The following is a 23,232-nucleotide window of genomic DNA, read 5'->3' as shown; positions in this document are numbered from 1 at the left end:
GGGGGAGATGGGGTAAGAGCCATGAAACACCCCAGAAAAGAATTATTTTTTTCTTTTAAAGGTTTGTGTTTGTATTGTAATAAAAAAAACTAAATCCCTGCCTCAGGTTTTGTCTCCTTAAATCCATGCTCTGTGTAGCCTCCAGAGTGGTCTTTATAAAAACCAAGTCAGCTGCATTTTTCTTGTGCTTCAAATCTTTCAGTCCCTGTCCTCAGGACAGTTGAAGTGCCTTAACATAGCATACATTCTGTGGTGTGGTCCTGCCCGCTTTTCCGGCCTCATCCTTTTTATGCTCTGTAAACACTTGGAGGTGCTGTTTCTTGCCTATGATAGGGTTTTAGAGTGGCAGTTTGGGGTCGTAATGTCCCCTCTGCCTCTAATCTCCTCTTGCCTGTTTGATTTTTACCTGTTCTTTAAGACTACATAACTCTACCCTTTACTTTACCCCGTTATTTTATAATTAAAATAAGTATGTGCCCTTCCCACTAGACCACACTCTTTTAAGGCAGGTACTTGGTGGTATTTATCTTTGTTTCCCAGGGGCTTAGTACAGTGACTGTTCAATGGAAGTATGAATGAGTGGATAAAACAAGATGTGTTATTTTAGTACTAAGTTTGTAAGAAAATTTATAAAGGAATCTCAACCAGATAAGCTAAAAAAGACTTCTTAAAGAAGGTGGGCTTAATTGGAACAATTTTTTTTTGTATGCTCTCCTTCATTTCCACTCTCCTGAGGTAACCAGTGTCTAAAGTTTATATCCTTCCCATATTTTAAAATTTATACAGAATCATAAAAATATGCAAACATATTCGATGTGTTTTTTACAACAAAAGTGGAATCATACTATACATTCTACCTTTGTTTTGTGACTTACTGATAGTTAATATTCCATGCCATTTAAAAAGTTCTGCCTATGACCCACTACTCAAATCTCTGCCCAAAATAGTCATGAGCAGTACTTTGGAAAACAACATATCAGGCCCATGGACAATTGGTCCATGAACAAGCTTTACATGGAACAGTTGCATGAAGAAAAACCAGTGGAGGAAGTTTCCTGGTGGTCTAGTGGTTGCGATTCGGGGATTTTATTGCCATTGCCTGGGTTCAGTCCCTGGTCGGGCAACTGAAATCCCACAAGATGCCTAGCATGGCCAAAATTTTTTTAATTTAATAATAGTAATAGAAAAACCAGTGTTATAAGAGCAGCCTTAGATTTTGATTTAGGACAGCTGACTATCACCAGGTTGTAATCCTAAATTTCCCCCTTCTCAAATTATGTAACCAATGGCTGCCCCTTAGAACTACAACCAGTGTTTCTAATGTGGGGAAGGAGGGCGGGAAGCAGATGTATTTGTGTTTTATGGGAAACATTGCTCCCTCCTAGAGGACACTTCAACATTGTCCTCGGTTATACTTGAGACTAATTTCTGTGACATTGAGTATCATACCACAGATGACTATATCCTCAGTCTGAAAGCAATAAGAATCTATGCTTAATCATTGCAAAGTGATAGAACTTGGGATGGAGTGGAAGCTCCCTTTTCAATGCTGGCTGGTTCATGCTCTGAAACTCACCCACCAAAGGTCACTTAAGGACATAGAGTGGAGTATACCCCAGGGGTGATGGGGTGGCAGCAGTGATGTGTAAATCTGGATGCATTTACAACATTTCTTTGGATGTCTTGTGTTTAACTTTGAAATAACATAGTGCCCTTTTAAAATTAAAAGATATTTTATCCCCTAAATCTTCCAAAGTAAAATGGATACTCCAGGGAATCTCAGGGTGTTAACATACTCTGGAATACCCCTCGTTTGAGAAGCATAGGTTTAAGGTGATTCCTATCTAGTAGCCTCTGCACTCCCTCCCACCAAATGAGCCAGTGAGCAGCTGGCAGTAATTAGTAGCAACTACCCCTTGGGGCCAACCAGCTGGGGGCTGTTAGGTATCTAAGGTTTATCAGTAGTTGTGTTATTTTAACGGGGTTCTGATCCTGCCCTGTGCCCCTAGAAGCAGGCTGATTGGGGCTGCTGGCCATCTCTTACAAATCCCATCTCGCTAGGGACTGGAACTTGGTCATTCATTCATTCATTCTACAAATATTTACTGAATCTCTGCTGTGTGCCACCTGATGTGCTAAATGCTAGGACTCAGTGGAGGGTAGAAACTAGGTTACAGTCTAGTGGTGGAGACAGCCTCTTAAGTGCACTAATGACTTTACCACAGTGACAGAGAAGAGGGCACTGAAGAAAAGGAATATGGTTCTCTGGGCATTTGATGAGGAACAGAACTTAGACTGGGAGGTCTGAAAAGGCTTCCTTGAGGAAGTGTCACTTGGACTGAGCTCTGAAAGATTAAGAGTTAAGTAGGCAAAGAAAGGCAGGGGGAAGGTTCCAAATACAACAGCCTGTGCAAACATTCTGTGGCAGGAGGGTGCATAGCACTTTTGAGAAACTGAAAGAAGACCAGCGGGTCTGGAGCAGAGAGAAATGGGGAAGGGGTTGAGGGAGGAGGGAGAATTGTACAGAATCAGCTAGAGGTTTGCAGAGCTAAGATCCTACCATGTTAAGGGTGTATCAGGAGTGACAGGTAAGAGTACCATGATCTGATTTATGAATGAAAAGAAACCTTCAGTCAGGTGGAGAACAGAATGAAAGGGGGTCAGAGTAGCATCCAAGCTGGAGTTGGTTGCTTCAGGTATTATGGTGGTAGTGGAGATGGAAAAAAGTGCACGGATTGAGAGCTTAGGAGATAAAATCCACCTACTTGGTATATACAGATTGAGAGAGAAGGTGATGCTGTAGATTGTCTTAGTCCGTTTTGAGCTGTTGTAACAAAATAGCACAGACTGGGTAGCTTATAAACAACAGAAATTTACTTCTCACAGTTTGGAAGCTGGGAAATCTAAGATCAGAGTGCTGGCATGATTACGTTCTGGTGAGGACCCTCTTCCTGGTTCGTGGCTGGTGCCCTCTTACAGTGTCCTCACATGGAAGAAGGGGCAAAGGATCTCTCTGGAGCCTCTTTTACAAGGTGGTCTTGTCCAAAACAATATCCAATCTGGAGCCATGTATTTGAGTGTCCTTCAGATTTTGAATCTAGCACAGAAATTGGCCAGCTTTCCCTTAAAGGGTCATATGGTATATATTTTTTATTTTGCAGGCCATACATCTGTTGCAACTACTCAACTCTGACCTGTAACTCAAAAACAGCCATATATAGATACTATATAAACAAATGGGTGTGGCCATGTTCCAATAAAACTTTGTGAACACTGTGAAACCTTAGTTTCTTATAATTTTTACATGTCATAAGAGCTATTCTTCTTTTGACTTTTTTTTTTCCAAGTTTTAAACGATTCTTACCTTAGGGGCAAACAAAAATAGACAATGGCACGCAGGCCGTAGGTTGCCACCCCCTTGATCTAGCGCATTTCTTCATGGCACTGCCTTGCAGAAGCAACTTGGTCTGCCATGTAGTGATGGTTAGCTTGTTCTCTAATCGCTTTTATTTCCTGTAAACCTGAAGTTATATCTAAAGGCTAAAACAATCGTAAATTCTCTACTTGCTGTCCCTTTGTATCCCTAGATCATGGTGACAGTGGTATGACATGATTTATTGAGACCAGTGAGGCATCAGTTTGGAGATGTATTTTTCTTTTGGTTACAAACAGTTTTTCCACTCTTTTATTGTTTTGAAAATAAAACTCATTAATACTGGCAACAGTTTTTAGCAGTAATGCTTTTACTTTTTTTTTTTTTTTTTTTTTGTGGCGATACGCAGGGCCTCTCACTGTTGTGGCCTCTCCCGTTGCGGAGCACAGGGCTCCGGACGCGCAGGCTCAGCGGCATGGCTCACGGCCCAGCTGCTCCGGGGCATGTGGGATCTTCCCAGACCGGGGCACGAACCTGTGTCCCCTGCATCGGCAGGCGGACTCTCAACCACTGCGCCACCAGGGAAGCCCTGCAGTAATGCTTTTAAAGCCAGCTAATTAAGGAGAAAATTAATGGAAAAGAAACATTACTTATCCTTATAAGATGGCATGCCACTAAATGTATGAATCCCTCAGTATTCCCCTCCCCAATCAGAGTTAGTGATTTTCTGCTTTGCCTTTTTTTCTTCCTGTCGTGCTCTCTCACCCTTACCTCTCATGTACTTAGTTTTTCAAGCTAGAAGTCGATGTTTGTACAGGATTTAATTTTTTTAGTTACTGACAGTAGGCTTACATCTGATAGGAATTTTTGAATTTAAAGATACTGTCCCTTATATATCAGAACATTTCGAACAAGTTAAATAAATAGGATTTTGACTGGTTTATTTTCGTGGTTGAGTCCTGAATCATAAACCAAACTGGACTTACATTTGGCTATTTAATAATGAGGTTCTTGATTGGGAGTGTTACACTTAAGGTAGTATGACAGTATAGCTAATGTTGACTGAAATTCCATTTGTTGTTCGCATGTTACAGAATTTATACTGTGCCCAGTAATAATAATAATAATAATTACATTTTATAAGGCTTTTAATTTGTAAGGATACTTTCACATTCATTTTCCAATTTGAGCCACATTTCACTCCTGAAAGGAGAAATTTTATGCCCACCCTCCCTATTAGTGAGGAAACTGAGGCTCAGAGGCTACTCATTTGCCCCAAATCATTCAGCTGATGAGTCATAATTCCAAGAATTCTGATTCCAAAGCCCATTCTCTTGTCCAAAACTGCAGTTCCCCATTTTATTGTATTTCTTGGAAGTTGCTCACAGATTGAATATTTTTTGATGATCAATTTGAACTTTCTTTGACGCCTCTATGTCGACTTGTTAATTATCTTAATCACTCTGTTGGTGTTTTCTGGGGAGTCGGTGGGTGGGGAGTGAGAGGCCAGAGGCCCACCCAGGATAGGAGAGAGGAGACAGAAGTGAATCACAGTGTCAGACAAAGAAGCTACTTGCCTGCATAGGGGAGGAAAACTTCACGTCCTGCCCTCTTAGGTCTGTGGCTGGGCCTAAGAATAAAACTGACATAAGGCAGATTAACAGGAGAAAGCATACTTTTTTTTTTTTTCACATACATGGAGAGTTTTCAAAAGGAAAATGAAGACCCAAAGAAGCTTTTAGACCAGAAAGCTTACTGAAATGGCAAGTGGGGAGTGATAAGACAAAGGACTTAAGTTATGCAAATTGGTGGGAGACTTAAGTTATGCAAATTGTGGGACAGGTGACTAGGAAAAATGGGGAGAAACTAATGGAAGATAGGAGTTATTTTGGGTTTGGCTGTACAGATCCATTTCAACTTGACTCCCAGTCTCTGGTGATAAGATTGCTCTTCCCTTCCTGGTACAGGGAGGGCACCTTTCTCATGAGAAATTTTATGACCCCTTTTTAGGTAGAAAGGAGAGATTAGGGATCCTTTCCTGCATTTGCTGTTTCTTAAGTGCCTTCAGCTCAAAATAACCAATATGGCAAAGCAGCATATTTTGGGGTGACATCCTGAGCCCCTTCACCAAACTTGACTAAGGTGAAGCAGCCTATTCATCAGAGGATAGAAAGCAGCTTTAATAACTGGCTGGGGAATACACTTCAGGCAAACCACATGTCAGAAAGGAAAGGGCCAAGAGCTATAAGTCACAAGAGATTCTTGCGTAAAAAGGAAGAAATTAGTGGCTGAGCCAGTGCAGGATATTGTAAAGCCCAAGGCTCACCTGGGTCCAAAGCTGAATATAGATCTTTGATGTACACTATGACTCGGCCTCAAAGACTGACCCACGTCAGGAAGAGGTAGGTTCTAAGAAGCAGCAGCATCCATCACCTGGAGTTGGCCTCAGAGCATGGAAGACCGGTTTAGCATCCATTCCTGTTAGGGTTGAGACAGGGACACGGGAAAGGCTTCATAAACTGAGCCTCCAAGTTAATCTTCAGTTTTGCTTTAAATTAGTATCATAAAGTTCACTAAATTTGCTTGCTGTTTCATTTGTTTTTCACTTTGTTTCTAGCAAAAGATTGCTTTAGAAGAATTCTGATCTCTTTGCTGCACAAAGGGGTTAATAATGGGCCAGAAGAGACACAGGCCGTTTCTGTGTTTCCTAATGCCCATCCGTGGCGGGTGACCGGTAGACTGAGTGTATGAAGGGTATTGCAGGCAGAAAGACCTCTGCACCCTTCCCTGGGTTCCTTTCTCAGTCTGCCCCTTTCCGTACTTGAAAAAAAGTAGATGCTGATTTCTTTGATTTGGGCCATTCCACTGAACCCCTACCTTGTATTTATAGTATTCGGCAACATATGTTGTGTTAATAGCCCTATAAAGGGTATCAATTGTGAATCATCTCCTACCCTCTATTGACATATATGCTGTTGCCCAAATATTCTTTGAAGTTTTTTGCATGTGCCTTTCTCTTGCTGTTACAAATGACTAGAATACTCTCCCCACCATCTCTTGGATTATCCAAATTCCCATTCATCTTTCAAGGTCTGGCTTAATGTTGAAGCAGCACAGCTTTGTTGAGGCTAGCTTGTAGAAATCAGTGAGAATATACCAAGAAGCAGCTGAAACTCAGCAGAAATAATTTGGGGGTCTGTGGGTAGGCAACTGTCATACCCAACCATGAACTTGGAGTTCTCCTAGTGCTAAAAGCTAAAGCGTGTATATTTTAAATAGGGAAGGTGTTTTGTTGCCCATGGCCATCACAAGCTGACTTCACATCTTGTTATTCCCCTCGTCGCCTTATGCTCTGAAGCAGGATTTATCGAGACAGCACTTGGTTGGTGGGGTCAGATTATTCTTTTGTTGTGAGAGGCTATCCTGTGCGTTGTAGGATATTTAGCAGCACCCATGGCTTCAAGCCTAAGATGCCAATTGCACTCCCCTCTGTGTGACAACTAGAATGAATACAGACACTGCTGAATGTTGGGGTGGGGGAAGGCTGGGCAGGGGAGAGGTTAGAAGAAGAGAGGCACTGCAGAATCGCTCTGCATTGTGAACCTCAGCCTCCACAGGCACAGTGAGTCTCTTCCAGTTCTCCGGATGCAGTGTGTACCTACACACACCTGTATGTAGAATGCCTCTTCTGTTTGTCAGCTTCTAAGCTTTAGCTTCAAGATCTAGACTCTTCTGTGAACCTTTTTCATCATTCTTGCCAAAACTGTATAGTGCTACTTCTTTGTGCTCCAAAGCACAAAGCTGTAAAATAATTATTTACAGGCTTAAAACTGTATAGAGGGCTTCCCTGGTGGCGCAGTGGTTGGGAGTCCGCCTGCCGATGCAGGGGACATGGGTTCGTGCCCCGGTCCGGGAAGATCCCACATGCCGCGGCAGCGGCTGGGCCCGTGAGCCATGGCCGCTGAGCCTGCGCATCCGGAGCCTGTGCTCCACAACGGGAGAGGCCACAGCAGTGAGAGGCCCGCGTATCGCAAAAAAAAAAAAAAAAAAAAAAAACTGTATAGAGAGGGCTTCCCTAGTGGCACAGTGGTTAAGAATCCGCCTGCCAATGCATGAGACATGGGTTCAAGCCCTGGTCCGGGAAGATCCTACATGCCACGGAGCAATTAAGCCCGTGTGCCACAACTACTGAGCCTGCGCTCTAGAGCCCGCGAGTCACAACTACTGAAGCCCGTGTGCCCTAGAGCCTGTGCTCTGCAACAAGAGAAGCCACTGCAATGAGAAGCCTGCACACCGCAACAAAGTAGCCCCCGCTTGCCACAACTAGAGAAAGCCCACACGCAGCCACGCAGCCAAAAATAAATATGTAAATTTTAAAAAAAACCAGTGTATAGAGATCCTACTATATACCAGCTATCGTGCTAGGTTCTAGGGATACAGCATTGAAGAAGATAAACATTTCTTGCCTCATGTTGCTCACAGTCCAGCTTCTTATATATCACAAATTATATTTGTAGTTCCCATATAGACTGTGAACTCCTGGAAGGCAGGGACCAAGCGCCGGGTCTTGTTCATCACCCCCTAACTCCTTACATAGTATTTGACATAGTGTTGGTCTTCATAAGTATTTGGTGAATAAAGGAAATAAATAATTTATTGCCCTCTCTGTATCTCCACTCGTATTACCCTAATTCAAGTTCTCTTCATTGCAGATATGAGCTCTTGCCTGTTTCCAAGTAAACTATCCTGACTCCATTTGCCCCCTTTAATCCCACCTTCTACAAAGACGCCAGAATGAGATGTCCAGAACACAAATCTTAGAAGCCATCAGTGCTTCTTGTTGCATCTGGTATTTTAAAGACAAGTGTCTGTAACACAGCTGAGTCTGCCCTTTTCTGGTCACTCCCTTCCCTACACTTCTCTCCACCAGTCAGAACAGCCTGTAGCTCTCCATGATCACCGTGCTATTTCAGACCCCAGAAGCTTTGCTTCTGCTGCTTCCTCTTATCTGCAATTTCCTGTCTTCTACTGGGTAATTCCAACTCATCCTTTAAGATTCAGTTCAAGAATCCATTCTTTCTGGAAGCCCCTTCTGGGCTAACTACCAGACTAAGTTGGGTGGGCCTCCTCTGTGTCCCACCGTGCTAGTATCTACTTGTGATTTCTTAATTGTTAATGGGAATGCCTTCCCAATTCTACAGTGAGTTTCTTGAGAGCAGGACTTAATATCTTTCATCTTTGTATCCCAGGTGTCTAGCATAGTGACTGACAAACAGTAGGCACTTAGATTTTGTTTGAATGAATGTATGAATGAAAAGGTTAGTAACAGGACCTTTTATTTAAAGTAAAAGTTTCAAATAGAGGCTCTTAATGATCATGTGTTTTATTTTTGCTTTCTACAGACATTGGTATCAACTTGACAGATCCTATGTTCAGAGGAATTTATAGGGGGGTTCAAAAGCATCAAGGTAAATGTTTCTTTTATTAAGGTAAATAGTTTATCTGTGAAGACAAACTTTCTGACTCAAGGGAGACCATAAGAAGCTTCATCCACTCTTACAATTGAAATATTAAAGAATTTATTATGCATCTTGGATAAAACTATAAACAAAGTGAAACACATATAAGCTATATTGGTAAACCATGATCATGAACATTTATAAAATACCTATTACAACAAAGTGTTATCAAGCCCTTCTTATCTGTAGAAGTTTATAACTTTGAATATAGAACTTTAGATAACCATATGCATAAAAGGCAAACCATAAAGCCAAACAGACTTTTCCCCTTTGTGGTCAACAGAATAAAAGTACAATTGAATGGATAACTATTCGTCTATTTTGCCTTATATGGGTTTCTTTTTTTTTTAAAGTATCGCTAGGTCTTTGCTTATATGATAAGCACTCATCAAATAGTATTGATTTGACTTCAGTAAATATGATTTTTCTATGTATTTTTCTTTCAATAAAGGATAACTAAATTATGGGTAAGTGAATTTTTAGTTACATTTTCTTAATGTGGGGTTCATCTTTTACAGATGACTTACGGGATGTAATAGAGAGAGCTGTTCAGATTGGTGTTAAAAAGGTAACATTTCATTTTTGTTATCCTTATGGGTTTTTTTTTTAAAAAAAACTAAATTTTGGTTAAAATACTGCAGAAAAGAAGAGAAAGCCAAACCACATTTAGCATTTTGTGATATGTATTGTCAACATGTAATATTAGCAAGTTAATGAAATAAAATATCAAAATATTCTGTTCTCAGGAACTTAAGTGACACAAACCTTGTGAGTGGATCTTCCATGTGATCAGAAGTGTAGTAATGGCCAAGTCTCCCTGGAAAAGTTTTTTAAAACCCATCTAAATTACCAGGCTTCTTAAGAGGCAACTGTTAGTAGATTTTGTAACAATTTAGCGTTTGTTAGAAGTAAGCAATCATCAAAAAGACATGTATCTAATCACCAAGTTTAGCTTTTATACTATGTATAACATTTCAAATAACTGAGAGAACACTTTAATTTTTATGGTGGTAATTTGATAGGAGAATTCCTACTACTTTTAGAGTGTTCTAAGCAAAAGAATTTTAGTTTGGTGTCAAATTTTTGAATAGATATTTCTTTTTAATCAGTATTTTTTTTAAAGTAGCAAGCTAGCCCACACATGCACACAAGAAATAAGATTAAGTTCCAAAGGGGACTTCCGTGGTGGTCCAGTGGGTAAGACTGCACGCTTCCAAAGCAGGGGGCCTGGCTTCGATCCCTGGTCAGGGAACTAGATCCCACATGCAGCAACTAAACCCGCATGCCGCAACTAAGACCCAGCGCAGCCAAATAAATAAATATTTAAAAAAAAAAAAAAAAAAAAAGATTAAGCTCCATAGTGTATCAGGGCGCTTAGTAGCTACTGTTTCTAAGTTAAATAAACCTCAGTTTTAAAAAGTGATACTCCTGGCTAAATGAGTTCTGCAGTCTCCAACTCTAAAACTGTATTAGTTATTATTCAGAAGTAGTAAGGATAAAAGTTACAACATAATTTCTCATTATGTGGTCATTCTTTGCTTGGTAAATCACTTTATAAAATGTTTTTCTGCAAACTCTGAAATACGAAGCTCCTAAATTTTGTCAGCTGAAAAAAACTGCACAACCTAAAGGTTGAGAATTATGTTTTATTTGGCATACTTGCTGAATTACCAGGCTTCTTAAGAGGCAACTGGTAGTTGCCTAAATCCTCTCAGGTGGCTCTGAGGGACTGCTCCGAAGAGGTAAGGGAGGAGCCAGGATATATGGGAGTTTCGCCAAAAAAAAACCAAAACCACAACAAAAAAACAGGTAGTGGAACATCAAAAGATGACTCCTAATTAAAGAAAAAAAATCTCAAGTTAATGAACTTAGCACTTTTCTACATATGGGAAGATGCAAGAGTCTGGGCTCATTGAAATCATTCCTTTGATGTGCACCTTCACTGTCTAGAGCAAGTATCCTGTTTTTCGCCATCCTGATTCCCCTCAGGGTGCACAGTCTGAGGCGGCTGCAGTGGCTGAGCACTTGATGACCATAATATCCTTTGTTGACTGATATGGCAGGAGACATTTTTCGTAGACAGTTTTCGTGTGTCATCCATGAATAGTTTAATCTTAACATTTATAACACCCACATGGATTTAGGAATGATAGAACTGAAGAACTGAAATCAAATTTACTTGGACATGGTTCCAAATTGAAATTTAATCCAGTACCTTGTAGCTTTATGGTAGTGATTAAAAGCACAGTTACGGCATCACAAACCTTGGTTCCAGCCCCAGCTTCCTTCTTCAGAGCTTTGTAACCTGTAACATCTCTCTAGACTTCAGTTTTCTCATCCCTAAATCAAGAATGATAATAATAGCTAATAAACAGAATTGTTGTGAAGATTAAATAAAATATAGGATGCAAAGCAGTTGATATTGTACCTGGCATAAAGTAAGCAACATTTATTATGTTTATAGTGGAAGCTGTCATTGTCGTCATCATCATCGTCGTCATCGTCGTAAACTGGGAGAGGAAAGTATATGTCCCCTAGTCTTGTCCTTACTTTTTCATCTATTTGGGAAAGTTACAGGTAAAATAAAAGGTAGATTTGATTACAAACTATTTTGCATAATTGAATACTGGATGTGGGCACCTGATCCTTTTTTTAAAATTTTTATTGGCATACGGTTGATTTATAACATGTTTCAGGTGTACAGCAAAGTGAATCAGTTATACATATATCCACTCTTTTTTAGATTCTTTTCCCATATAGGACATTACAGAGTATTTTATTTTAATAATTTATTTTTGGCTGCGTTGGGTCTTCGTTGCTGTGTGCAGGCTTTCTCTAATTGTGGCGAGCGGGGGCTACTCTTCATTGTGGTGCGTGGGCTTCTCATTGCAGTTGGTTCTCTTGTTGCAGAGCACGGGCTCTAGGCACGCAGGCTTCAGTAGTTGTGGCATGAGGGCTCAGTAGTTGTGGCTCGCGGGTTCTAGAGCGCAGGCTCAGTAGTGGCACACGGGGTTAGTGGCTCCGCGGCACGTGGGATCTTCTGGGACCAGGGATCGATCCTGTGTCTCCTGCATTGACAGGCGGATTCTTAACCACTGCACCACCAGGGAAGTCCCCACCTCATCCTTTATTAAAGAATTAGGTAGTGTTAGTAAACAATAGTTTTCTCAATATTTTTGTTAATAATATACTATGTTTTACAGGCAGAATAGATAGTGTCTATCATTTCAGAAGTTTATCACTCTGTGAAAATGTCTGTTTATCATTTGCACTATCTCCTGTGTTTTCTGTGTGTTCTATTTACGTGTGTACCTAGAATGAATTCTTCATTTTAGCTCAGTGAGTCTCTTGAAGTATGCTTTAAAAAATATACCTCAGTGTGTTTAAATCACTTCTTCAGAAGAATGTGCACTTAAGCAGCACTGCCTCAGTAGTCACCATCAACACATAGCTCTTTAGTGACATTTTCCCTTAAACAGGTTAGCAAAGATGCTGTTCTAACTGCAGTGGACTCTGATAGCTACCTCTGTAGAAGGGCTTCCTTGCCAAGAGCTATACATTTCCCTGCAAAGAATTTTATCAATATACATTAATCCAGTGATTGTCAAACTTGGCCTCAGAACTCCTTCATATTAAGATTATTGAGGACCCTAAAGAGCTCTTATGTGGGTTCTGTCTATTGATATATATTGTATTAGAGATTAAAACAGAAAAGTTTTAAATGCAGTTGTCTTTGAATAACACTGGTTTGAACTGTGAGTTCACTTAGACACAGATTTTTTTCCAGTAGTAAATACTACAGTATTACGTGGTCTGAGGTTGGGTGAATATGTAGATGTGGAACCCCTGATACAGAGGGCTGACTATAATTAATATACAGATTTTCAACGGCGCCCCTAACCTCCACATTGTTCAAGGGTCAACTGTATCTATATATTAATTCATTTTAAAACAGTAGACCATTATGTAAAATAAATAACATATTTTTATGACAAGTATTTTCTAAACCAAAAACATGTAGTGACATGAGTGGAATTTGTATTTTTTTTAATATCTTTTAAATGTCTGACTTAATAGAAGACTGCTGAGCTTTCATATCTGTTGCTGCAGTCTCTTGTGATGTTACACATCATGTAGCCTCTGGAATACTTGACTGCACACGCGTGACAGGTGAGAGTGAATAGGCAAATAACATCTTAGTATTATTATGATAATAGTTTTGACCTAACATATCCCCTGGAGAGTCCAGGACCACACCTGGAGAACTGTTTAGTCAACACTATTGAATCTCTAATTTAGATTAACAGAATTCTAAATTCAGAAGTTTTTAGTTATTCATTCTTTCCTAATGTGATCTCTGTCCTCAAGAAATTCGTGGTCTAATAGGAAAGACAGACATGTGAATACATTTTAGTAGGAGTCACAAATTCTTTGTAGTGTGTGTATGTGTGTGTGCGTGTGCGTGCGTGCACACGTGGAGAGGGTATTCAGGATCCACTCTGCACAGGAGGTGATCTTTTAGCTGAATTTTTAAAGGAGGGTTGGTATGTGACAGAGAGAGAAGCATTCTGGAAAAAAGCAGCAGGAAAGCACGTTTGGGAAACTGGTTGACACCCTGTTAAAGTGGACTTATTTCTTTCTGTTTCAGTTTGTGATTACAGGTGGAAATCTACAAGACAGTAAAGATGCACTGCATTTGGCACAGACAAATGGTATCCTCATATTACTTTTACCCCCCAAAATGTGAATTAAGTTATTTTGAAGAAGTCTTTCTGAGAACTGCCTCAGGTACAAATACTGTAGACACAACAGGAAGATAGACCAATTTCAGTGTGACATGATTAAGATGAAAAAATTGAAAGTGCCCATTGTTATATCAGATGCTTGATGAATGCTCTTGTATTTAATAAGGATTATTTTAAGATTTCAGTTAATGAGAATTAAGTTCACTAGGCATAAAATTTAACCTCAGATATTCCTGATGTAGAATTTTTGTGTATATGCCATAATGTGTTTAAGATATGAGTTGCTTTTTATTTGCTCTTTTTTAACTTAGGCTGTGAAAGATCATTTATCATTTATAAATATTTATAAATATTCATCATGCAGATCAGAGACACTGTGCAAGGCCCCAGGAATGCAAATAATAATATAATATATAATCCCTCATATGCTCACTTTATGTTCATATATTTGCATTTGTTTAAAGTCTGTAAAGTTTTGGAGTTGATTCCTACAAGAATCCTAGTTACATAAAACACCTCCTTTACCTGGCATTCATGTACCTAACCTTTTTTTGGTTTGTTTTTTGCTGGGGAGCAGCAGGGAGCATACTTCATGTGCTAGACACTGAAGAATTAGGCATTCCATGTTATTTTTCAAAATACTGGTTTATTCATTAAAAGCTGTTTTTTATTGAAATCTTTCTAAAATGCATACTTCTCTTCAGGATCCACTGACACTTTTTCTTAGTGATTAAAGTCATAAAAATAATCATCTTCCCAGAAGCTTTTGATGTGTATAAGAATATTATCTTGCATACTTGTTATTCCCCAAACAGATATGCTTTTAAAAGTTCTCAGATCTCCATTGTCAACCCTTTTCCACTCTGCATATACCTGCTACCTCACTGCTTTAAAAGCTCCTTTTATGCATGAACATATTCGTGGGAGCCTGAGGAAGGCAACAGGTCTCTCCCATGGGTTCATCAGGTGCAAGCGCCTTAAGCTTCTTAAGCCCTTTTCAACCTCACACTTGTGTTCCATACAATTAAGATACCAAAGTACAGCCTCCAAATAAGTGAGCTTTATTTTCTATTAGAAAAGTGAATCCTACTTCCACCTCTGTTACCCTTTTTAAGGGAAAGGAATAATGCATTTTAACTGTTAATACATGAACCTGAGTCACATAAACAGTGAATATTAAAGATAAAATTGTAGAATGAAATGTCATTACCTAAGAAATTGTTTCATTTTCCATTCAAAAGGCTCAGTAAATACCAAACTTTGGAAGAGTTGAATTATTTTTACCAGTACATTAAGGCAATTTTCATATTCATGTCCTACTCTGTTAGTATTCCAAAAATTCTTATGTGACTAACCCAGTGCAATTCTGGTAGTCTGACTAGTTTATGGGTATTGTTAAAAACTGACCAGTTGAAATTATTTGATATTATATCATTTTTGCATATTAAATATAAATATGAAAAAATATTTTGAAAATAATCCTAAGACATTATTTTGTGCTAGATATGTTTTTCAGTACAGTTGGGTGTCATCCTACAAGATGTGATGAATTTGAAAAGAATAACCCTGATCTTTACTTGATGGAGTTACTAAATCTCGCTGAAAACAACAAGGGGAAAGTTGTAGCAATAGGGGAATGTGGACTTGGTAAGTGCCAACTTATCCCGTTAGAGTGACTTTGTTTGAAAATAATTGATTTGTTGTGTACAAGTCATGAGTAATTATTGATTCTTTTTTATCTTTCAAAGATTTTGACCGACTGCAGTTTTGTCCTAAAGGTACTCAGCTCAAGTAAGGAAATTTGTTGTCTTTAGAAATTATCGTATTGTAAAATCTTAAGGGTGATTTTTAAGTAGATTTTATCAGTTCAGAATGTAGTTAGATTAAGCGTGAGGGTTTTTTTGTTTTTCCCTTTGTATATTAAAAGTTAAGTGAAACAAATTCCATGCGTACTTGAATGGAATTCATAAGGTATGGAAGCATATAGTTCCCTAATTGTTTAACCATTTAACTTGATTTTAATGGTAGAAACAGGGATGAGTTTACGTGATAGACTTTCGATTTTTGTTTGTTTAATAAGAGCATTCATACATGAACCATTCCAATAAAATGAATTAAATTCAGTTGTGGGGCATATGATTTAAGAGTAAAAGATATTATTAATAAAAAGAGATTATAGGATCAATCACCAAAGCTAGAAAAGCATATTTTACTCTTGCTGGGTGTTGAATATTGTCAGTTTGGAACCTGAGAATCCTTTCATAGGGTCCATGTTGGGAGTGGTGGCTTCTGAGAAAACTCCAAGCTCACAAGCCTCAGAGACTTCTTACAACCCATTGCCTGTAGCTGTTAGTTGGAACTCCTGTCACCAGACTGGTGGGTAGTGTTGAAGGCTGAAAAGAAAAATTATGTTATAGGCTTAATTTAAGACATAAGTATTTTGTTGAATTTCAAAAACAGTGTATTAATTGTCAAGATGGTAAAACATTAAAATGAGTTTCTAAAGGAGGCTAATTTAGTTATTCATCTATTCAGCAAATATTTATGGAGTAATATGTGCTAGAAACTGCTGGGAACTCATAGTATACAAAACTATGAATAAGGTATAGTATCTGCTCCTGGAGCCATTTAAGAATAAACAACCCTCCATCCTGCTTAGTTTCTCATACATGAAAGAGGAGTCTGGATCAAATTCTCTTAAGATACCATCTAGCTGTCTCATAATATTTAATAATTAACTATTTCTTGTCATATGATCTTGATTAAGGCAGTGCTTGATGGCCTGAAGGGACTTTTTAAACCATACCTGCCAGAAGTGTACTTCCTCCCACTCCCTCTCCTGCCCACACACGCAATCCCAGTGTGACTGGTCCAGGTGAAAGTGCCCCCAGTGAGGCGCAGATTGACCAGTGAGCCTGTCGTACCCTGGACTTCAGGGTCCAGAATTCCTGAAGGACCATAACCAAGTGACACAGGATGGGTTGGAGTAATGTTCTATGGACTCTTGCTTTCAGGCTTCACAGTTATAGAACCTTTCAGAGCTGTTTAGTTAGCAGCATATTATTTGCCGTGTTTTTCAGGGACATTCACGTGATTACTGGCAGGATTATTAAATCTCTGTACCCCTCTCGAATATCATGTAGGTCAGTTCACTTACCTTAAAAGTTCACATATTCACATTTAAAAAGAGAAACAGTTGGCTGTAATACCTTCCTCGGGTTAAGCCCACACATCTTAATTCCTCCACTTCATGTCTGTTTTTGGCCAAGAATGAGGCCTCATGAGGCAAACAGATGGTGTGGTGGTGACCATCAAGGACAGTGGCAGAGTCCTCCATATGGACTTTTCATCCAGATGACTTAAACTGATTCTAAAATGCAACTTAAATACTTTAAACCTGATCTGTGTGTGTGTTTAATGAAAACATTGATAGTATCAGCTCTCTTTTACTGCTCCATCATCTTCAGATCAGAACTTAAAACGATGTATATATAGCAGTATATAGTTTATGCTTCAACACACAGTGCCAGTTGTCCAGATGTAGTGATCTGTAATAGAGGTTGAACTCCTTGATTAAGTGAATGATTACCAAGTGTCTCCTCAGTCTGATACAAAGAAGAATAAGTGCCTCTACAGATAAGAGAGGACATAAATAATTAAAATAGGTTGGAAAGTGCTATCAAAAAGGTATGTGAACAGCAGAGGGAAAGACTCACTTTCTGGGGGGAGTCAGAAGGCTTTGCTAAGGTGACGGGATGTGACCTAGGCCTCTTCCAGAACAGGTAAGGCTAAGGACGAATTAAAGTACAGTAGAAATTTTGAATAGATGGGCAGTTGAGTTTGAAATTTCATTTTATTATAGATCATCAAATGACTTAGTGAGTAAAAGAGTGACAAACCAGTAGTAATTGCATTTGGATTGTTGTTATGGAAACATATACCCATGTCTTCTACCTTTGCTCCCTCCTATCCTATAGCACGTATTAACAGCATTACCCCTATTCTCTGCCACACAGCACTCTGTACTTGTTTCAGCATTTCTCACATTGTAATAAAAGTGTTTGTGTTACCACTTCTGCTCCCACAACAAACTAGTGTCTCTGAGTTCTTCAAAGGCACAGACCAAGCCTTCCTCATGTTCTAGTTCCTATGGCGCCTAGCACAGTACTCTTAGCACATCGTAAATGTGCACTGAATTTTTAATAAGAAGGAAAGTGTCTTTGGTTCCTGTAGAGCATGATGGATAAAAAGCCTATAATTCAGCTTTTACTGTGGAGTCTATTGAAAGAATTTAGATTTTGGTCCGTGCTTATATATGCCAGTTGTCCATCTGAAACAATTAACTAGTGTGCGATTGTCATTTTTGTTTTACTTTTTAAGTAAAAACGTATAGTCAAAAAAGAGACCTGTGAGAAGAGAAGAATAGAAAATAAATTAGTATAATGGATTAGGAGGCAAGACCGAAAAAACACCCACTACTGTGCAAAGTATCTGAAAAATAATGGTAAGTAAAGGCAGTAGATGACGTAGTATGAAAAGATCTTGGGAATCAGCAGATCTTTGGGTTTGAATCATAACTGCCTTTTGGTACCTACATATTCCTTTGTAAATCTCAATTTCCTCATCTTCAAAATGGGGATAATACCGCCTGCCTTTCTTAACATTTAGTATGTAAAGCCATTGTGCCGTGCCCGGCACAGAGTCAGAGCTCCATAAATTGTGGCTGTTGTATTCTTAGAAATACTGCCAACCTAAAGGAGGCTACTGGCTATAGTTTCTGTGTGGGATTTTTGAAAAGTGCTTTTTAAAGAGCAAAAAGAGAAGAAAAGCAAGAAGACAAGGAAAAGACCTGATTTAGTTATGGAAAGGTTAGCCTTTCGGCATACCCTGTATTTTCAGTTTCTCTGCCTTGTGCTACTACACTCCTTTCCTTGTTGCAAGTTAGAGTTCTGTTCACTTGAGTGGGAGGCATTTGCTTTGGGCATTTTTCTTGGGGTTACTACTGTGCAGGTCTTTTTCTTTTTTTTAGTCAGACATCAGACAAAATTTCAAAATAATCATTTGCGGATTTAGAAAACCTCAGAGATGATGGCAAGGAGCCTCAGTCTCTCCTCTGGCTTAGAGGAAGGAGTAACACTGGGTTCAGGTGTGCTGCTGGAACGCTTTGGGTCTTCTGGAGTTGCCTCAATCCAACTTACAGGCATTCCTCTGAGATATCGGGGGTTCAGTTCCAGACCATCTCAATAAAGCCAGTCACAGGAATGTTTTGGTTTCCCAGTGCATATAAAAGTTATGTTTATGCTATACTGTAGTCTGTTAAGTGTGTGATAGGATTATGTGTAAAAAAACAATGTACAGACTTTAATTAAAAAATACTTTATTGCTAAAAAAATGCTAACCATCATCAGAAACTTCAGCGAGTCAGTCTTTGTGCTGGTGGAGGGTCTTGCCTCAGTGTTGGTGGCTGCTGACTGATCAGGGTGGTGGTGCTGAAGCTGGGCTGGCGGCGGCAGTTTCTTACAATAAGACAGCAGTGAAGTTTGCTGCTTTGATTGACTCTTCCTATCACGAACTATTTCTCGGTAGCCCGCGATGATGTTTGATAGCATTTTACCCACAGTAGAACTTCTTTCAAAATTGGAGTCAGTCCTCTCAAACCCTGCCACTGCTTCATCACTAAGTTGTCATGTCATTTCAACAGTCTTCACAGTATTTTCACCAGGAGTAGATTCCATCTCAAGAACCCACTTTCTCTGCTCATCCATAAAAAGAAACTTCTCATTCCTTAAAAGTTTTATCATGAGATTGCAGCAATTCAGTCCCATCTTCAGGCTCCACTTCTAATTCTAGTTTCTCTTGCTGTTTCCATCACAGTAAGGCTGTTTCGCTTTCTTATCATTTGTGTGTTCACGGGAGTAGCACTTTGAATTTTGTTTCGGAACTTTAACTTTGCATTCACAACTTGGCTGACTGGCTCAAGAGGCCTAGCTTTTGGCCTGTCTTGGCTTTAAACATGCCTTCCTCACTAAGCTTAAACATTTCTAGCTTTTGATTTAAAGTGTGAGACATGAAACGCTTCCTTTAACTTGAACACTTAGAGGCAATTCATTGTAGTGTTATTAGTTCCTTAATTTCAATGCTGCTGTATCTCAGGGAATAGAGAGGCCCAAGGAGAGGAAGAGAGACCAGGGAACACGCTGGTAGGTCAGAACACACAGAATATTTGTTAAGTTCGCTGTCTGGTATGGGCAAGGTTTGTGGCTCTCCAAAACAATTGCTATAGTAACATCAAGGACCACTGATCACAGATACAATAATGAAAATACAGTAATACAATACAAATGCAATAATGAAAAAGTTTGAAATATTGCAAGACTTGCCAAAACGTGACAGAGAGACACAAAGTGAGCGAATGCTGTTGGAAAAATGGCGCCGATAGACTTGCTTCACGTAGAGTTGCCACAGATCTTCAATTTGTAAAAACAAACAAAAAAACAGTATCCAAGAAGCTCAGTAAAACAAGGTATGCCTGTAATAACAGCTGGTACTCTGAAGTTGAACTTTTCAAGCCCTGACCTTAGCTATTGTTGACCCTAAAATGTAAGAAGCAGTAATATTTACAATCAGAAGCAAATTACGGCTTTGCTAAAGTAAGCAAATCTAACTCAAAGAATGATTCTCATTTATGAATTTTTAAAAATCTTAAAAGAAGCAGAGAAGTCTCTTAATAGGTGCCACTGGACTTCCCTGATGGCACAGTGGTTAAGAATCCACCTGCCAGTGCAGGGGACACGGGTTCAAACCCTGGTCCAGGAAATTCCCACATGCCTCGGAGCAGCTAAGCCCGTGCGTCACAACTACTGAGCCTGCGCCCAGAGCCTGCGTGCCACAACCACTGAGCCCGAGTGCCACGCGCCTAGAGCCCGTGTTCTGCCGCAACAGAAGCCACTGCAATGAGAAGCCCGCACACCGCAACGAAGAGTAGCCCCCGCTCGCCGCAACTAGAGAAAGCCTGTGTGCAGCAACAAAGACCCAATGCAGCCATAAATAAATAAATAGATAAATAATAAATAAATCAATAAATATTTTTTTAAACACACCTGAGTTAAAAAAAATATAGGTGCCACTTCCTGCCCTTTAGCTTCTGTTTTTATTCCTAGTTACCGTAGTGGGTTGTTTTTTCTTTAAAGACCCTAGTCATTTGATGTTAAGTACCAATTATCCTCAATTTGTATTATTGGGAATGATTTTTTAACCACATGGTTTTCTTATGATACCTAGCTGGCTTGAGCACGTCAACCTTTTCTTTTCTCATATAAAATTCTGTAAGCACATTGCTTGGGTATCTGTTATTTTCATAAATTGTACTTTTGCCTACTTTGCGATAGGAAGGCTTATTTCCAAGCTGATCATTAGATTCTGTACATCTGTGGCTTGGTTGTATGGCTGTGTGTAGCCAGAAGCCAAATACAGAGTAAAGTTTACATGATGACTGGAGAGCACTTAACTGCTGACATTTGAATTACTTTAGAGGTTATGAAAATAGTGACCAGTAGTAATTATTAAAATATTTTGTCCCAGTGTTCGTTTATATTTCCTACACTGTGAAGTTTCAGCACCATGCTAACTAAAAATATTTTTGCTTATTCTAGTCCAGCAGAATCTGAAAAGAAAAATTGGATAATAAAGACATAGACCACCAATTTTAGGATGACTATTTCTTTGAGAAGTACATTTCTATTTCTAATTTAAAATGTAGCATTTTCAAGAGTTTTACAAAGGGGGTACTCTTAGGAAAATAGTTGTCCGGCACTTCAAGGAGACAAGATATAGGAAAACACAGCAAAAGAGTTTTAAGTTATACACGGAGAAATTGTTCCCCAAATTAGGGGCCTAGAAGAGTTAAACCCCTTAAGAAAATAATATGACACCTATTGTCTGTAACTCCTGGTTTAGCTTAAACTACATGACCATGAATGAGAATGAGAGAGAACACTGCTGAAATGAAGACACACAGAACTCCCACCCTGTCATGTCCTCTGGATATTGTCCTTAAATGCTGGGACCAGGAAGAGGCTTCTTGAAAGCCTCTTGTGTGTTGTGATCTTGGACAAGGTCTTACACCCCTCTGACACCAGCTCTTGTCCTATTTATCCTAGGGTTATTTTGAGGATTAGATGAGAGACAATGGTATAAGGCACTTAAAACTCTTTTTATAAAGTACTCTAAAATGTTCAGGACTGTCATTTTATCGTGTAATTTTCATTTTTCTGAAAAATAGAGTATTTCAGTTTTTGTGCTCATTTGTTTCATAAATTCTTTGTGTTTAGTTTTTAAGGGAATCCTTTTTGCTCAGTGGCAATAACTCCTTGTATAACAGCACATAGAAAACACTGAGTAGAAGTGGCTTCTCACTGGAGTGAGTTGATGCCCACTGGTGGTGCTCAGCCAGCTCTCGGGACAAGGGGCTGGCCATGTCTTTTCGGCCACCAACACATGCTTCGGGGAAGGGATCCCACGGGTGATAGGAGGGTGTCCACTTCATTTGTTGGGATTTAGTCAGAAAGCTAGTTAAAAGTAATTATTTGGGGGAACAGTCTCCATCACTGTAAACTTAAACCTTACAGCTCTTTACTTCTAGCGATCAATGGTAAAGTGCTACCTAGTTTACCTGGCAGTTACAATGGAAAAACTAACAAACATTTCTGAAAATAATTTTGTAATCCCAGAAAATGAAGTAACCCTTTCAGGAAGTTTTTATGAAAGCTTTTGGCTAGGCCTGATGTGTTTTAAATGCCTGAATTCACTATTTCTGTTCTATCATTTCTAGAGAATAAAAGACCTTTAACTTAAAAAAAAATCATTTGACAATTATTTTTCTCATGCTAAAATAAAATTTTTAATGAGGAAATTTTTTTTTCCATTTTGCAGATATTTTGAAAAACAGTTTGAACTGTCAGAACAAACAAAATTACCAATGTTTCTTCATTGTCGGAACTCACATGCTGAATTTTTGGGTGAGTTAAAGCTAAAATCTCATTTAATTTAAGAATTTGCAGATACCAAGCTATTTGCTAAAGCTAAAATCTCATTTAAAATTTAAGAATTTGCAGAGATCAAGTTGTTTCTGTTTTAAATTCACAGACATAATGAGAAGGAATAGAGATCGGTGTGTAGGTGGAGTGGTAAGTATAGAAACTGCTTTTAATAAATGATGTTGGCCTCTATAAAGTGATTCAGATGTCAGCAATAAAGTTACGAAGGTTCTGCTCTCTCTTATTAGAAGGGCATATAAATTTACTGTTAAATCTATAGATCAGATATGGTACAAACATAAACCACACTATTTTAGTTACATTTACTTTGTTCAGAGTACAAGAATGAGTGCAGAATTCTGTTCACAAGAAAGCCCCGTGAATTTTGTCCTGCACATTGTAATAGTCTGCATGATCTTCTTTTTCTCCGCTTCTTCCATCAGCCGTTCTTTAGTGTTCTTCAATTTAAATTTTGAGCAAAATATAAATGAAATTTAATAATATTTTAAAATATTTTAGCACTCTTTTCAGGTTTGCCTTCTTAATTTCTTGTCAACTGT

At 39.0% G+C, this 23,232-nt stretch overlaps 1 protein-coding gene across 12 annotated transcripts in view; it reads left to right on the top strand.

Moving 5' to 3' along the window:
* Positions 1–23,232, top strand: part of TATDN1 (TatD DNase domain containing 1) — a 37,646-nt gene that overhangs the window by 1,872 nt on the left and 12,542 nt on the right. For 4 of the 12 annotated variants that reach the window (XR_004346403.1, XR_004346404.1, XM_032609628.1 and 1 more), the window contains exons 2-8: positions 8,776–8,841; positions 9,411–9,460; positions 13,541–13,604; positions 15,141–15,284; positions 15,386–15,428; positions 22,569–22,654; positions 22,782–22,822. Coding sequence is in view for 10 of the 12 variants with exons in the window: in XM_032609628.1 (XP_032465519.1) it covers positions 8,776–8,841; positions 9,411–9,460; positions 13,541–13,604; positions 15,141–15,284; positions 15,386–15,428; positions 22,569–22,654; positions 22,782–22,822 (494 nt within the window). In the remaining 2 variants the exon portion in view is untranslated. Of the gene's footprint in view, positions 1–8,775; positions 8,842–9,410; positions 9,461–11,356; positions 11,482–13,540; positions 13,681–15,140; positions 15,285–15,385; positions 18,142–22,568; positions 22,655–22,781; positions 22,823–23,232 lie in introns of those variants that run through there. The other 8 variants (XM_032609636.1, XM_032609631.1, XM_032609635.1 and 5 more) reach the window with 8 other exon arrangements.

This window comes from Phocoena sinus, chromosome 17 (genome assembly GCF_008692025.1).
Source record: "Phocoena sinus isolate mPhoSin1 chromosome 17, mPhoSin1.pri, whole genome shotgun sequence".
In the NCBI taxonomy this organism is placed as follows: domain Eukaryota; kingdom Metazoa; phylum Chordata; class Mammalia; order Artiodactyla; family Phocoenidae; genus Phocoena; species Phocoena sinus.
Note: the sequence above shows the minus strand (reverse complement) of the source record. Positions and strands in the feature narration are given on the sequence as shown.